General features: G+C 38.8%; 1 protein-coding gene across 1 annotated transcript; it reads left to right on the top strand.

Moving 5' to 3' along the window:
* Positions 1 to 3,011: 3,011 nt before the first annotated feature.
* Positions 3,012 to 16,284, top strand: slc39a13 (solute carrier family 39 member 13). The gene is made up of 10 exons (XM_020080377.2): positions 3,012 to 3,877; positions 5,519 to 5,884; positions 8,005 to 8,112; positions 8,545 to 8,687; positions 10,627 to 10,746; positions 12,110 to 12,199; positions 13,959 to 14,009; positions 14,194 to 14,326; positions 14,429 to 14,528; positions 15,327 to 16,284. The coding sequence occupies exons 1-10, from the start codon at positions 3,745 to 3,747 to the stop codon at positions 15,400 to 15,402; spliced, it is 1,320 nt and encodes a 439-aa protein (XP_019935936.1). The 5' UTR covers positions 3,012 to 3,744; the 3' UTR covers positions 15,403 to 16,284.
* Positions 16,285 to 16,384: the final 100 nt, after the last annotated feature.

The following is a 16,384-nucleotide window of genomic DNA, read 5'->3' as shown; positions in this document are numbered from 1 at the left end:
GTATTTAATCTTGAATTTACTGTAAATGAATCTCCAACTCACACTGACAGTATGAACGTGAGCTTATTGAGTCAACACTGCATGTCTTGCACATCTTTTTCTCAAAAGAGTTTGGCCACTTTTAATTCAATGGCAGCATGTATTTGCTTATCTCCAAGAAACACAAATCAATACAAAAATAAATAGATGCTTCCTCTTTATAGCATTATCAACCTAGCATTATGATTGTAAGCAAGATTATGCAAAAACTCACCATTGTGAGAGAGCTTTTTTTTTGTTTTGATATTTTCCATTGATTCCTCATGGATCTTAAAGGTTCAGTGTGTAGAATGTAGTGACATTTAGTGTTGAAGTTACATGTTGCAGTTGAATACCCCTCACCTCACCCTCCCCCTTCAAACATGAGAGAGAACCTGTGATAGCCTTTAGTTGTCATAAAACTCAAAAGGTTTAGTTTGACCTCTGTAGAAAACATGGCTGGCTCCGTAGAGAGGACCCACTCCAGATGTAAATATAAAGTATTTAAATATAAAGGGCCCATTCTAGGGTAAAGAAAACAACAATTCTTACAATTTAAATGAAACACACTAGTGAAAACAGGATTATTTTATATTACATTTCTAACAATAGATCCCTTTCACCTAAATCTTACACACTGAACCTTTAAAGAACAACAATAAATGTATCTGCTTTAAGTTATTGTTTGTTTCATGACTGAAAAAGTTAAGAAACAAAGTGAGCTTGACCTAATTTAGATATGATCCGATCCATTTTTTCTTTTTCAAAACAGTGTCAGCTATTAACTACCAGCAGTAACTTTAACATGCAACATGCAATTTTGGAGAGTTTTAACATCTTCACAAATAATTCAGTATGAATGTATAGTATTTTATATAAAACCCTAAAAAATGGATGATGAGACTTTAACTAAAAAGGTTTTTTTTTCCTGTTTCATAAATGGCGGTGGGTGGACAGTCCACAGAGAGGGCCTGTGTTTCCTGGCTGATAGTCACCAGAGGTTTCAGTGGCCATCATGTGTTTCACAATGACATGGAACAGTGGCTCGACGTGCATGCAAGGGAACATCCAGCCCTCTCACTTCTTATTCCTGATTCCTCATTTTCTTTGGACTCCACAAGATTCAACTATCAGACTGGGCTGTTGGTATTATTAGACAAAGGTGAATCACAAGGCACACAGACAGGCGCACACACACAAACACACAAACACACCCATAATGGGTAACTTTAAAGTATATCATGTAATCTGCTGTTTTAATCCGTTAAATAACATTTAAATGAAACTTTTTTCGTTCCCAAACTACGCACACAAACACGTTCATTTACCCATATAAGGCTGTTAGGGCTGTATGTGCTTTTGTCCTACCAAACATCCAAGTTCCTCTTTTTATATGTTGCTCAAGTCAGAGAAGGATGACTCATTACTGATATTAATCAGTTTTCTTTTGTTATCTCACTCTTCTAAGAATGCCTGTGCATGTTGGTCCATCTATTTTTAAGAATCTGAGAACTTAAAGAGTGGTTAGACTTTATTTTATACTTTAAGTATATTATTATATCTTGTATCAATGTTTAAAAAAAGACACCCCTGATTGCATTGGTCAGTTTGACAACAATGTGTTTTTGACAGGAGTTAAAGCTGGTCTTCATCATTCTTCAACATTTAAGCCATTTGATGTTGCTCATTATTATGGAGGTAAATGTACCTGAGAATTTAGATCCATATTATTCAATATTTTTAACATCTCTTTTTTTCTATGCCAGAGACAAAGTATAATCAAAAGGAGAATGGAGCAGAAGTTCTAATCAGGAAAGACATATATATACATAAACATGTATATGTGCTCTAAACACAGTTTCAAGTGCAGATAATTCTCTGGCAGGGGATGAAATGTAATTTGCTTTGGTGAAATAATAAGATACATTTTGTGTTACTGCTGTCAGACAGTAGGACAAGTATGGCATAGTGACTGAGAAGTGTCCCATCCAGACTTCATGTTACCCAGAAGTCCCTTCCAAGTTGTGGTCAGGGCAAGTGTTACACTGCAAATCATGCAGTAAACTCCTGTCATATACTCCACCTGGTGGTCAGGCAGTTTATTAGGAGAAGTTAAAGATCAACCTTGGGTGTCCCACTACAGATTAGATGGTGAACACTGAGGGACCCACCAATGGAAGTGACCCTTACAAAGTATATGCACTAAAATGACTTTTGAGTGCATAGTTTGAAAATACAGTAAAGACTATACACTATCTTCGGGAGGTCTGTGCACAGAGAAAAGAATATATACGTATGCTGGATAAACATGAATGGCAATATAAGATATAATCAAATAAAGAAAATGCTTGTGTTGTCTGAGAAAGGGCTTAAAATATTATTACGTTTACTGAGGCAAACAGCGGCCCAACCAGTGAACCTTTTTTTTAATGAATTATTAAAACGATTCATCAGGTATCAAAGTTGCTAAAGATAGATTTTGTGTGAATCGCCATAGCAGTGAAGACGAAAGTCATTTCAGCTCTGCATGGAACAAAATCATAAATTAAAAAAGTTTTTAAAAAAAACTGCACAGGAAGAAGCATCTACATCACAATATTTGACAATATTGCTTTGGCAAAAATAAAGGCCAGTGCATCAATATGTGTATGTTAAAGAAGAAAGCATAAAATTATGAAAAAAACACAACATTGTTGGCATTTTTAAATTCTGTGATTTATTCCTAATCTGTTTTCTACTTTAGATCAACATATAATACCTTTCTGTAATCCTTGAGATATTTTCTAATCACACCAGGAGAAATAATGGAGATATCATACAAAGAAAAGACATGACACCGCTTATAGTGTTCTTTGTGCCAAAAAAGAAAATTTGATAATCTTGGATAGGTCACTTTGTAATCTTGTATTAGGATTTTTTTAAAAGCCTATCCCATGCTGTATGCATGACAATGTTGCTGAATTAAAACAAATATTATGCAAAAAGGACAGAAAGCTGAATATTTTTTTTATTCTATACATTCATATTGACAAACAACGTATTTTTTTCATAAAGAAACCTAGCCTAAATAAAGAAACTATAAAATTAATTTAAAACATTCTATTAAAGGTCCAGTGTGTAAGATTTAAGTGAAAGGGAACTATTGGCAGAAATTTAATGTAGAATAATCCTCACGATGTTTTCACTAGTTTGTTTCATCTAAATTGTATGAATTGTAGTAGTAGTTTACCTCATATAAGGTCCTTTATATTCAAATACTTTGTATTTACATCGAGGGGACCCTCTCTACGGAGGCCGCCATGTTTTTTACATTAGTCCAGACTGGACAAACTAAACACCTTTTGAGTTTTTATGACAACTGAAGTTTACCACAGGTTCTTTTTCATGTCTGGAAGGAGAGGGTGAGGTGAGGGGTGTTCAGCTGCACAATTCTACACACTGTACCTTTAAAGGTGTATCACATTTATTTAAAACTGAATAAAACCCAGTTGGATTCGGCTTTTATTTTGGGTGAACTATCCCTTTAACACTCTTGATCAATTAGTACACAGTATTGATTAGTGAGTCCTCGGGGCAGAAACTTCAGAAACTTCCAGAAGTGTGAGTCTGGGCGGATCCAGATCCTCCTCCTCCTCCTCCTCCTCCTCTCTGATCCAGTGTTTCCTCCGGGATGGTGCTGTGGACGTGGCTGTTTGCAGAAGCCGCGGTGGGCGCTGCAGTCTGCGGATGATCGCTGCCCCGAGCCCCAGCAGAAGCAGCAGAGAGTGGAGGAGCCCCGCGCCGCCGCCTGCCTGCCTCCATCAAGCCAGCAGCCTGGATGGCAGGGACACACCGGTGCGAGGACAGCCGAATTCACAAGGTATTTCCGACGGGAAACTCCGGAGTCACGGTGCAGCTGCATGTCCCTCCGATGTTTAACGTGAACACCAACTTTAGTGGAAGTGACGCTGGTTGTAGCTGCGCAGTCTTCAGCGTTCAGATCACTGCGTATGTGTCCGAGCTAACGTCGGCTAACGTTAGCCTGCTAACTTTAGTTCACAGACACCAGAGTTATCCAGCCCGAGGAGGTTTGAGTGTCGCAGTGATGAACCTCGTTGCTTGTTCGTTTTCGCCCCGTGGACTTTAATGTGTGTCTGTATTTTAATATCACAGCTCTGAAGCGTCTCTGTCCTGATAACCTGACCCCCACAGAGAGATGAGGAGCAGCAACACAAACACTCCTGCTAAAGTTAGGAAACAAGAATCTACAAATCAGAACTTCTGCCAGTTCATGAGCAGCTTCCAGACAGAAGCAGACACTTTCATTCTCTCAAGCACTTCAATATTTCCATTTTCCTTCCACCACATACATGTCAGGACTAAATCCTGTGCTTTTCCCTCAGTGTGTATGATAGCATGTTGTGCAGACATGTTTTTAGAAGATAGAAGGTTGAACTGGGGGTTTCTGCTTGTGACCCAGTTTGTGGTTTGGTCCCTTCTCAGAAATGAATTCCTGAGGATGTCCAGAGTTTTTCCACAGATTGTGTTTCACATACGAAGAATTTTAGCAGGAGATTGTCTGGTCAAGTTCACAACAGGAAGATATTCGGAAAATTTAGAGGAGAGAGTGGCCCCTGGGTAGAGTATGTAAGGGAGGGGGGCAGAACTTTTAAATTCTGCTGTGGAAATCACTTTTTTATTACAGCACACCAAAAGCTCTTGAATCTCGTCTTTCCAAGTTGACATCTTGTTCTACGTCTTCTACGTGTTTGGCATCTCTTTTTCATCCCGAGATATCTGAAAGGTCGTCAATACACCCACTTGCTCGGTGGGAATGTTCTGCTGTATTCTCACATGGGCTCACTCTGACATTTTCTGGACATTTTACAAGGGGGGCTGCAGAAAAGGTTCTGGAAAATGTCAGAAGTACCTGACTTGGACATTTGTTGAAATCCTAAGTTTTAGGAAAACGTTGGGACTTCAGTGCCTGTCTGAAAGCAGCTTGAAAGTAATAAACTCTAAAGATCAATAAATAAAATCTGGACATCTTCTTCTGCATCCCCTGTGTGTATGGCTCCTCTTTTCATCTTGAATTATTTGTATTCTTTTGGGGGTTTTTTTACACTTTTGCATCCGCCCCAAGTTAAAAAGGAATTGTCTGGACGTTTTCCTGCTATATTCTCACATGGGCTCACTGATATTTTCTGGACATTTAACTAGGGAGCTGGCTGGAAAAGTTATGGAAAATGACCAAAGCAACTGACTCTGACTCTTCAGATTTATCCTTTAACCCTTTGGATGGGCCCCACTCACATGGGAATCTCATTTATATATTAATTCACAATATAAGAAATTGCAGCTGGAATTTTCTGACATTTAATTTACCAAATAACAGACTGCATTAACAATTCAAAAGGACCAGTACTTGATGTACTTACCTAATGCTTATTTAAAATATCCATACGTTGTTTAAAAAGGTTCAAGAGAGGCCTATCTGTCTGAACATTTACTTCTCTTGCAGCTTTACTGGTTGCAAGTGCTCTTTGGACCGTGGGACGGATGGAAGGTGGAAACTGCCGGAGGCCCAGCTGGGCTGTAGCTGCTCTGTTTATCCTTGTTACTCTGCTGATGCTGACCTCCAGAGGGGCATCAAGCAGACAGAATATGGCAAAAACCGCTATGGCTCATGCAACCGCCACGGCTGCGGGTCCAGGCCGCAGCTTGACAGATGACCTCCCAGGCCTCCAGGCAGTAGCAGACTTCATAGCCAGTGAACACGGTCATGTTTGGCTCCTGTCCCTGGTGGGCTCTGTTGCTGTAGGCCTCAGCGGGATTTTCCCCCTGCTTGTCATTCCCATCGAGGCCGGAGCAGCTCTCAAAACCGAAGGTAAGAGATGGTGATATGTAACCTATACAGTATGTAGACATATAAACGATTCCACGTGAGCAGATGAGGAGCAGGGACAGATAATCAACCACGAGAGAGACTGTATCTGCAGGATTAATACAACAAATGTATTCAACCACCTTAAAAGGAAACATCCAAAAGAACAACCAAACTCATGTGTCTCTTAACAAAGTCCCAAAACATAAACCTCACGGAGCGATGCATTAGCACTCTAAACAAAACTAGTACATCAATTTGTATTTGTATTTGTATTCTTTCTAGTGTCACCTGGTTTCATCCCCTCATCTGTTGGCTTCCCTCCAACTCTCTGTGCTCAAACATGTAAATGTGTTTTGTTTTTTGTGTTGTCAGACAGTAGGACAAGTATGGCATAGTGACTGAGAAGTGTCCCATCAAGACTTCATGTTACCCAGAAGTCCCTTCCAGGCAGTTCAAACCTTGTGCACTGCAGAGAGCGTGACTTTATAAACAAATTGTCTGACAAAGTCACTCAACACACAAGCAACGGCTGAGCTGTGATTTCAGCTGTAGTTAGAAAATTATCACTCACAGAGAAATTTAGAAGCTCATTCACGACTGTGTCTGTGGCAGTGGTGTCAGTTTAATGAGAGGGATAGAGAGGCGCGCCTGTTGGGGTGAAGCCCGGCCTCACACTCCCACACAACACTAGCTCTTCTACAGAAAGTTGCCACGGTTCATCCAACAAACTGCTCGATTTGTCACTAGTTGCTTTTTAAAAAAAGAGCAAGTCAGAGCAATATGTATTTTTGAATTACTACATGGATTGAGGGTATTTTTAAGACATTGAGTTCAACTTTGTGCAATGAAAAAGGAATAACGTCGCCTCATTAACCCAACACATTGTATAACAATGCTGTTTCATCGGCAATGCATTACAGGAACCACACAGAGGCGAATCCGTCTGCTCTGGCATCTACAACTCTCTCACTTCTCACAGCTGTATATAAAAACTCCAGCTCTTTACTGACTCTGTTGTAAATCCCAGCTGTCCACTCCCCCTGAACTAGAGAAAACAAACCCAGTAGGCTCAACAATAGAACTGCCGGGTCTTTTGTCAGCCAGATACAGAGGCAGCTGCACCATCTTCATGGTTTACAGTGTTACATCGGTGGTTAAAGTTACCTGTAAAAACAGCACATTTACAGTTTTGACTTCATGAACCTCTTTGCATCTTTTTCTGTATGAAGCATGACTTGCCTTAAAGTATGAAAACCTAAGAAAGTGCCCAGAAAGTTTATCCTTCAAAACATTTTTTTAACTTTAGTTTAAATTGCCCTTTTATAATACTTTATGTAAGCACCATACATACTGAGTCAACAGGATTACCAGTAAGTTAGCAGCATTCCATATATTTTTGTGAACACAATTTCAATCCCTCCAATAGCTGTTGTTTATTTGAGTGGAGTAAAGTGGCTGTCAGTCCAAATGTAGAGGACAAAATACTATATTTCCTATTTTAACCATTCACTCATAGCTGTTTAATTTGAAGGATGTTTGTTTTCTTCATGTTGCTCTAACAATCAGTCTCCACATGAACTCTTAAAGGCAGAACTGTTAATAGAAACATGGTTTAAGTTATATCCTATGTCTTTTGTAACTTCTGAATCATAAGGTACATTCACTGATCTTCTCACCTCCTGAGCTTCAGCCACCAGGGCTCAGTTGCTATATGTCAACCTGTGGCCTCTCCAGTGGCCCCACCCAAGAACGTGGCACTTTAGATTTATTTTTGGCCTCTGGCTCTCAAGTGCACTCCAAACCGGAGGTTAGGCATTATGAAGGAAATGAATATAAAAGTCTGCGGGATACGTGACCAACCACAGTGTATTATTAGTATCCCAGGTTACATGCACTTTATTTCTTATGTTTCAATCCAGTTAATTTTTTTAAGAAACTATTAATCATAATGTGTCATTTTCATTTGTCATTATGTGCCAAGTTTCTTTCAAGAGCTGTAAATTCTCAGATGTGCTTGTGATCTCAAGCCAAATTGAAACGTCACATTAAATCAATGCACTTGTCCTGCATTAATCCCTGTACACCTGTTACCCTGTTTGTTTACTCCTTTGTTTTCTCAGCTGGATGCCAGAAGCTCAAGCAGCTGTTAAGCTTTGCTATTGGTGGTCTCCTTGGCGATGTTTTTCTTCACCTCCTTCCTGAGGCGTGGGCGCTCTCTGGCTCTTCAGGTTGGTCTCCTTCGCACCAATGCCATCGCCACCTATGTGTCTGAAGTGTTCCCACTCAGCAGTACACAAGAATTGGTTTTTGCTGTTATACTATTACTGCTACCTTGCCTTGCCCTCCAGTTATATGCTTTTTCACAGAAAACACAGACTGATGTAATGTCAATTTCATAAACCCCATTTAAGGAGAGTGTTTTCTGTTTAATATCAATCATGCTTTACATCTCTTCCTTTTTGAAAGGGATTGCATTTTTCATTTATCATATGATAAAGCATAAAGCAGGTGAAACAGAAGTATTGGTTAAATAATCTTAAATATGGTCCTAATTATTAGAGACAGTGTAATTTTCAGCACTACCACTAACATACTTAATGCCAGTATAATGCTGTAGTTCACTTGTCACTTTGTTCACTCAGTCTTTTGCTACCCCACAGGTAGTAAACACAACCACTACATGACCCAGGGCTTGTGGGTAATCGTCGGTCTGTTGGCGTTCCTGCTTCTGGAGAAGATGTTCCCAGACCGAGACAGTGCTGAGGATCCCCCTCCAGACTCAGACCTCAATTCTAATACTCCTGTAAGTGCTCCAGCTGTAATATTGTGTTTGAGGAGAATATGTTCACTTCTGTCCAAAGTATTATCGCTGCTCACAGTCCTGTCAGAACAAGCCTTCACATATTTTATTGCTTTGCATGATACAAACGGCTTCCGTGTTTGGTTTGCATACTTCTCTCAGTGTTTTGGTGACTGAAGCATCAGATGACCGACTGTACAATCGCCTTATAGGCTACACATTCTCCTCTATTTTAAAGGACTAGTTCAACATATTGGTCACTATACTTTGTGACAACTAGTTTTTGTGGTTAAGATTGTTTTTTTTATGGTTAAGAGAAGCAAATGAGATAAGAACATTTTATTTCTTTAGTGGTTTTTCTGGACATTTTCCAGAGTTCATGTCTGAAAAAGCCTTAACAGGCACAGATCTGTTCTTCATCAAACAAAGTTGAGTTTGCAAATCTCAGTAAAAGACTCATTCAAGGAGAAAGTGTTTCCTCCCCCACCACAAATGCCAGTCTATATGTTAACCAGCCAATGGCTCTCTACACACTAACCATACAAACATGTGCGTGGTTTCAACCGTCTCATCCAGCTCTCAGAAACAAGCAAACAGTCATATTTTATAAGTCAACTCAAACTATTTCTTTAAATGTGTCCACACTATAAACAAAATGGATGATAATCATTGAGCAGCCTAAAGAGAGAGATATTAGTCTAATGTGTAGTAGGTGGAAACAGCTGCTCATGCTTTTCTCTATTATTATTGAATGAGTGTGTTTAACAGGCATCAAAATGAGATGCTTGTTAAACACAGGGCTTCTGTGTAGACTGTTGTTGTCTGGTGGTTGCAGAGTGTTGCAGGGACGGCCTCGTCCTCCCTTCTGTTTTTTGTAACACGAGTGAGGGAGAAGATTTTAATCCACGACTCAGCTTCTCTACTAGAGTTTATTTTTAGTGCCAGGTGAAGCAGCTGCTTGAGCCATTTCAGTGTCCACAGGAGAGCTGAGAACTCAGTTTATAGACAGAGGCCACAATAGACCAGGACAGAGTGTGACAGAGACAGAGAAGGTCAGCGTTTTAACACACTGTGTGTATGATCTTATCGTAACAACACATACTAGGGTTGCATCTTTATTGGCATTTCAATTTCATTTAAATTTAGTCAGTGTTTTTCATGCATCATATTTGTGGAAAGTTGTAATGCTTAAAATGAAATTTGTGTTTTAAATTCCTCATTGAACAAACCAAACAAGGTGTTTTTCAGTGACAGGGTCTGTCCGACTGCAGGAGGTGATTGATAGCCCTGGAAATTCATCACACTTTATTTCTTCCACATGCTTCAATCATAGACACAGAGCAAACATTTCCTTGCAGCGGCCAGAAGACAGCTGGCTATTTTCCTCATTTAATGTGACTATCATTTTAAATAGCAACCCAAGTGGTTTCTGAATGAGGGAACGGGGAAGTTGCCTGTTCTCGGAAAAAGGAGGCAACAGCCTGAGACGAATCTGTTTCCTTTTATACATTTCAAATAAAAGTATGTTGACCGGTGGTATAATTTAAGGCTCATAAGTTTTGAAATGTTTGGAAAATAAAGCAGAAGTACAAATGACTGCCTATTACTCCACATGCGGAAGTTCTGGAAATAATCAGGACTTTTTTTCTGTTGTGTTTCTAGTGGGTGAACCCTGTGACACAGTGGGAGAAACAAAAAAGCCCTTGTTTATTGTTCCATTAACATTAGTTTTTACTAGTGTTAATGGTCAATATGGGCAACAAGTTTCCTTTGGGGAGATTTGTCCCTCCAAGTTGATGGCAGGTTACTGATGGTAACTGATTACTGGTTAATAGGAACATACGAATTGTTCATAAAAATGTTGATGATGATGATAGTAATGTGAAACACATAGAGACAGAATGTTCATTTTAGCCTTGTTTTTCTTCCCTTTTCTCTGCAGGCACAATCTAATTCAGTTTTAGGTGAAAAAGCAGTGGTATCACTCCGAAATGGGCAACACGCTGAGTCATGGAAATCCTCCAAGCAACAGAGTCTGCAGGAAAGATCAGAGAAAATAAAGGTAATGCTGACAACCAAAACACCCCCTACTTCACAAAAAATGACAGAAAATAATTTAAAAAACTGGATAAATAAATACAGAGAGACACCACTGGAGTTAAACTGTAGATATGTAATGTTTACTTAATGAGACACATGCTTCTTCAGTCTTCTCCAAATGGAGTCGATTTGTTTTTAATAACGAAACACAACTTACTGGCTTTAAATAGAGCACCCAGCTCCCGACACCTCAAACTAGTCCCCACTCATTTCACGATGCACATTGTTTCTCAGCATTAAGTAATGAGCGAAACTGAAAGTAATCTTCCTGTAAATGAGATTTAACACTTGTTCAGTCTGTGAATGCATGAATGACATAATGACATAACAAATTCATTATTTAATTAAAATACACAAAATTAATTGAACTAAATAAAGTATAAATAATAAATAAAATCAATGATGAAAAGTTCAAGTGTGAAACTTTCAAAGAAAATTGAGAATTAAAAAAATAATGATTTCTCATTACCACTGTGTGAATAATTAGTAAAATATCATAATGAAGAGAATTCAAGCAACAAAATAAGAGACTGTCATTAAGAAACTACCTGATTCCACAGATTAATTTACTTCACAATATCAGGACAATCTGATAAAAGCCCTTGGAACTATCATATGTTCACTGTTTTGGTTGTGGAAACACAGAGGGAGATTCTTTTGGCACTTGACAAAGATGACTTCATAGGAAAGATGGCAGAGGGCAGTGCTGTCTGGTAACCATTACATCAACAAATAAGGTTAGCCTACAAAATTAGAGTTCATGTGCTTTGTGTGAAAAATATGGTCTGAAAAGGAGTCAAGTTCTCAGCCTGAATCATTGTCAGACAGTCCGCCGCTGTTTTGAGGAGAGACTTTGCGAGTTGGTAAGAAACTGTCGTCTGTAAGATTATGCAATGCGGCAACTTTTGCATCTTTGCTGCCTGTCCCAACACGTATCGGTCAAAAGGAAAGGTGGGGCACATCTGACAATCTTCTGGAGCATAACACAGCAACAGCACCAACAAAACTGCTCCAGAAATCACCAGCAGTTGCTTTCTCAAAGTGTCTTTGTGTCTTTTTTACACCGGACTCAGATTCCTTTTGTTTAAGTGGAACAGATCATTTACAGCCTTATTTTTTAAATGGGGTCATACAACAAAGAAGAAGGTAACTACCTTTAAATTACAAGACCGACTTAGTCTTTAAACAAGTGTACGTTCTTTTTATTGAAGAACAGCTCGTCAGATTCAGCCAGCGTTGTTTCAGTTATAGATAAATGATCACATTCCACAGTCCGCCATAGTTTTAGCTGTGAATAATGAATGGTAATGTTTTGTGTCTCACAGACAAGTGGGTACCTGAACCTGCTGGCCAACTGCATCGACAACTTCACTCATGGACTGGCAGTCGCAGGAAGTTTCCTTGTCAGCAAAAAGGTAAGAGGCAGCAAGACAAAGTAGAATGGCACTCAACAGAGCGCATACTTCCACCAAGGCCCAACAGTCAAGTTAATCAAGTTGCACCAAGTTATACACATTATAAATAACAGTCCCCTAAACATGCCTGATTTTTTCCCCTGTAGATCCATAAATTATTCTCTGGGAAATTTGTGAAAATCTAAAAAAATAACACAGCAATGTTAAAGATAGTGAAAGTGCCCCTTTGTCAATATCCACAACAAACTGTAATCAGTTCTTTGGTGGGCAATTTCCCATCCTTTCACCAAGTTTCATGGAAATCTGTTTGTTTGTTTTTGTGTAATCCTGCTAAAAAACAGACAGAACAACGAACAGGGGAGAAATCATAACCTCCATGCAGGAGAATAAAAAAATAATATCCAGGAGCAGGAGGCTAGGAGACTGAATAACAAAATGTCCATTGTGATTATGTGTGAATGCAAATGTAGTTGTTGACACTACAAAAGACTGAATATTAAGTACAGTGCGAGAGCTGCACAATGACCAAAGAGGAGCGCTGTAATAATTAATGAAAGCAAAGGACAAAAATAAATCAGGGGAATGTGGACATATGATTCCACCCTCATGAGTGCAGTGTTTGGCAGAGTGGATACAGACTCTGTCTGAGTGTCGACCTGCTCCAGCAGAATTCCCTCTGTCTTTAAACAGGACCACTCAGGGCTTTCACTAACACACATCAACAAACTTTTTCAGTCTGTTTGTCCGTGTCCTGTTGTATTGTGTTTTGGGCTTTTTCAGAACAGGTTGACTTTAAACTGCAGGGACTTGAGTTTGCGTTGCTTCAGCACTTTCCTGTATGTATTTGTAGCTGTGGGAATGAGAGAGTCCAGCTGGAGAGACATAAGGCGAGCAGCATGAACTCTGGATCAGTGCGCCAGAGAGGAAGTTCGCTAGATGTCTCAAACATACACATATTTCACCAGCATGTTGTGTTTACGCTCATGCACAGTTATCACTATCTGCCACATTAAAATGCTGTGTGAAAATGTTATGTTCCAAAGCAGCATTGATTAAAATGAATAATTATAGTTCACAGTTTTTAATTCTGAAGGCTTGATAAACCTAATTTATTAGTAAAGAGCACTTAAGTATGTCCACATTGCTTTATTCAATAACAGCTAGTTTATTTAAAACTACCCAATTTAATTTTGAATGAGGCTTTTTAAGTCTTTTTAAAACCTCATATTATGATTACATTAGACATCATATTATACATGTTTAGCTAACAATTAACAGATGATCAAACACTTATCTGTTCTCATGTCTGATGAAAAATATGGGTTCCTAATAACATGCCTTAAAATCAATTTACAAATATAAGGGCTGAAATAGAATTAAGTTGTCAGCCACAGATTAGAATGGTTTTAAATTTCAATTTGACTTTAAAAAGCTGCCGAAATCAGCAGCCTGCACCGACAGTGAATATGTGATGTGTATATAACCACAGTCGTAACGTTCTTCTGATTCACAGGATTGACAGGTCTCACCATGCTCTTCATATATAACTATTCAATCTCTTAAAGACTTAAAGTCACAGATTTGCAGCTCTTCATCTTTTCACTTTTCTATCTTTGCACTGTCTATTACAAAATGACCACATGAGCTAAGCACTCAACCCTCATAATAATTTCCCTTTGATACTACAAAGCTTGTTTCTTTACCAAGTCAGACAAAGCATTATTTCTTCAAAGCAGTTTTAATGAGACTTTTCTTGCAGGTTGGGTTTCTCACCACCTTTGCCATCCTGCTCCATGAAATCCCCCATGAGGTGAGATTACACAAGTCTTGGTTGAATTGTACAGTTTCCAATTTTTTCGTCTTAACTTAGAAGTTCAAAGTTTACTTTCAAGGTTTCCTGTTTACATGATTTAAAGTATGTAGAAAGAATTGGACCACTATGGAAGTTAATCCTTGGAGGTTGAGCTGTCATTGAGATTTGTGTTTGTCTTCAGGTGGGAGACTTTGCCATCCTGCTGAGGGCCGGGTTCGACCGATGGAGTGCTGCTCGCATGCAGCTGTCCACAGCGCTGGTCGGGGTGTTGGGAGCTTGCTTTGCTCTGTGCACTCAGTCACCTAAAGGCACAGGTAAGATGACACCAGTAAACATACAGTCAAACCCAATATTGATGACGGAAGACCACGTCAAAGTTTCCAGAATCAGTCCCAGTTGTTTTGTTTCATTTCTAGAAAATGCCACAGCCTGGATTTTGCCTTTCACCTCTGGAGGCTTTCTCTACATCGCTCTGGTGAATGTGGTGCCTGACCTGCTGCAGGAGACCAGTTTAAGGTGCGTTGGATGTTTTCCAGCACTAATGTTGTTAACCCTCTGAACCTCAAGCATTTTCCGGGCTTTTTTTTTTCTTCTGTCACATTTTTACTCACTGGGTTCGTTTTCACTGCAATATAAAGTCTTGTATGTCCGTGGAAATTGCAGAATCAGGGCGAGAGGTAGAGAGAACTCAAACATGTATTTGTTAATTTTATAACAGATATAATGCCATAAATCATTTACAATAAAAAAATGAAAGTTGAAATAATGAGTACTTCTGCTTCCAATTGGGGAAAGATAATGGAATCAGTATATACAAGTGTTACTGATAAATAAATCCAATATTGAAATATTTTTTATACATTTTAGCGATACAACATGAAATAATAAAAAATACCCACTCATTCTTACATGAATCCACTGCAGGACCTGAAAATTGTCAGGTTATGGAATCATGTTGTGATGAGGAATTTGGAATTTTTTTTACAGAATCTTTTTGGTACAAACATTGTATTATGGGTAAATGTTTTATTAAACATGGTGAATTAAGTTATTTTAATTAAATATCACTAAATTCACTTGAGATTATTTTTTTCCTGACAGATGGTGTTTTCACAAGTGATAGTTCAAGGACCGTGGGATAGTTAAAAACTGGACAATATTTTTATTTTGCTGTGAAAAATGGCGTCTTTTGGCCATTTGTTTTTTTTCTAATCTTTTTTTTTTCTGCATTTGTTACATCCATGTTAACCAACTTGTTGTCTTGCACTCTTCCCAGCTTCATTGGCATGTTGTTTTGTTTTGCTTGTTTTTCAGACACACTCTGCTGCAGATCCTGCTCATTTTCTGTGGCGTGGCCGTCATGGCTCTGCTCTCTGCGATTGTCGACTGAACACGGAGGCCTTACCAAAGACTAAATCTCACCACTAGAGAGATACAGACCCCGCATATCTGGTACCTCTCATGCTTAGAAACCTTTCGTCTAAGACACTACACCTCTTTGATATCATCTTAATGTTACACTAAAACAAAATGTCCGACAAAAGAACAGCACTTTATGGATGGATGACGGAACGGACGACCTCGATCTGCTGACAGGACATTTTTGGACACTTCAGAATGTGCCAGACGTAAATATCAAGGGAATTCAGAAGGTTTGTGTGGATATCTGTTACCAAATTCTTTAATAATGTTGACAGTGTTGTTTTGCACATTTACACATGTAACCCTGATGTACCTGCTCAACAGAGCGGGTGTTATTGGACCTTTTACAAAGACCTTTTTCTTAAAATGAATTGAACCCTAAATTGTTTTAACAGAGTGTTGTGCTTCCTCAGTTTCACATGTAGCTGCTGCCTATTTATTGAAAAGAAAAAAAACAAGCGACCGGTTTTATTTAAGAGTTATGCTAAAACCACCATGCCATAATCTTTGTCTTGTCAAGAAAGAAGTGCCAAGAAGTCAGGACGGGCTGTTCCATAAGTGTGGAAGTACAGTTCTCCGTACAGTATCACCCTCACACAGAACAGTCTGCACCTTTCACACAAACTCTCCTTAATTAATGATTGTGATAAAGTTGCAGATTGCTATTGTTTGTATAAAGTGTCCAGTTTTGACTTATCGCTGTTACAAAGAAATCCTGAGTCATGGAACATACAACAGCTCTTAACACAAATGCTTATTGACGTCATGTTTTGTTATTAAAATATTTGTTGACTCACCTCCTGGTGAAAGTTTCCACTCCTGAATAAATAAAATGTAAATTTCTCTAGAATTTTTATTTAACAAGTCTGTTTATTTTTATATATATACATACTAGAGGGTAATTTTTTGAAGTGGGACGCAGGCTTTATATTGATCTTAGAGTGATTAGT

Source organism: Paralichthys olivaceus, chromosome 1, assembly GCF_024713975.1.
Source record: "Paralichthys olivaceus isolate ysfri-2021 chromosome 1, ASM2471397v2, whole genome shotgun sequence".
In the NCBI taxonomy this organism is placed as follows: Eukaryota; Metazoa; Chordata; class Actinopteri; order Pleuronectiformes; family Paralichthyidae; genus Paralichthys; species Paralichthys olivaceus.
The sequence above is the reverse complement of the archived record's forward strand: the minus strand, read 5'-3'. Positions and strand labels throughout refer to the sequence as shown.

What these genes read in the sequence shown, in the direction of transcription:
- slc39a13 (XM_020080377.2), top strand. Translation starts at nt 3,745, where the DNA reads ATGATCGCTGCCCCGAGCCCCAGCAGAAGCAGCAGAGAGTGGAGGAGC. An exon ending in AGCAGCTCTCAAAACCGAAG is followed by an intron (nt 5,885 to 8,004) that starts GTAAGAGATGGT and finishes TTGTTTTCTCAG; the next exon opens with CTGGATGCCAGAAGCTCAAG. An exon ending in AAAGATCAGAGAAAATAAAG is followed by an intron (nt 10,747 to 12,109) that starts GTAATGCTGACA and finishes TGTGTCTCACAG; the next exon opens with ACAAGTGGGTACCTGAACCT.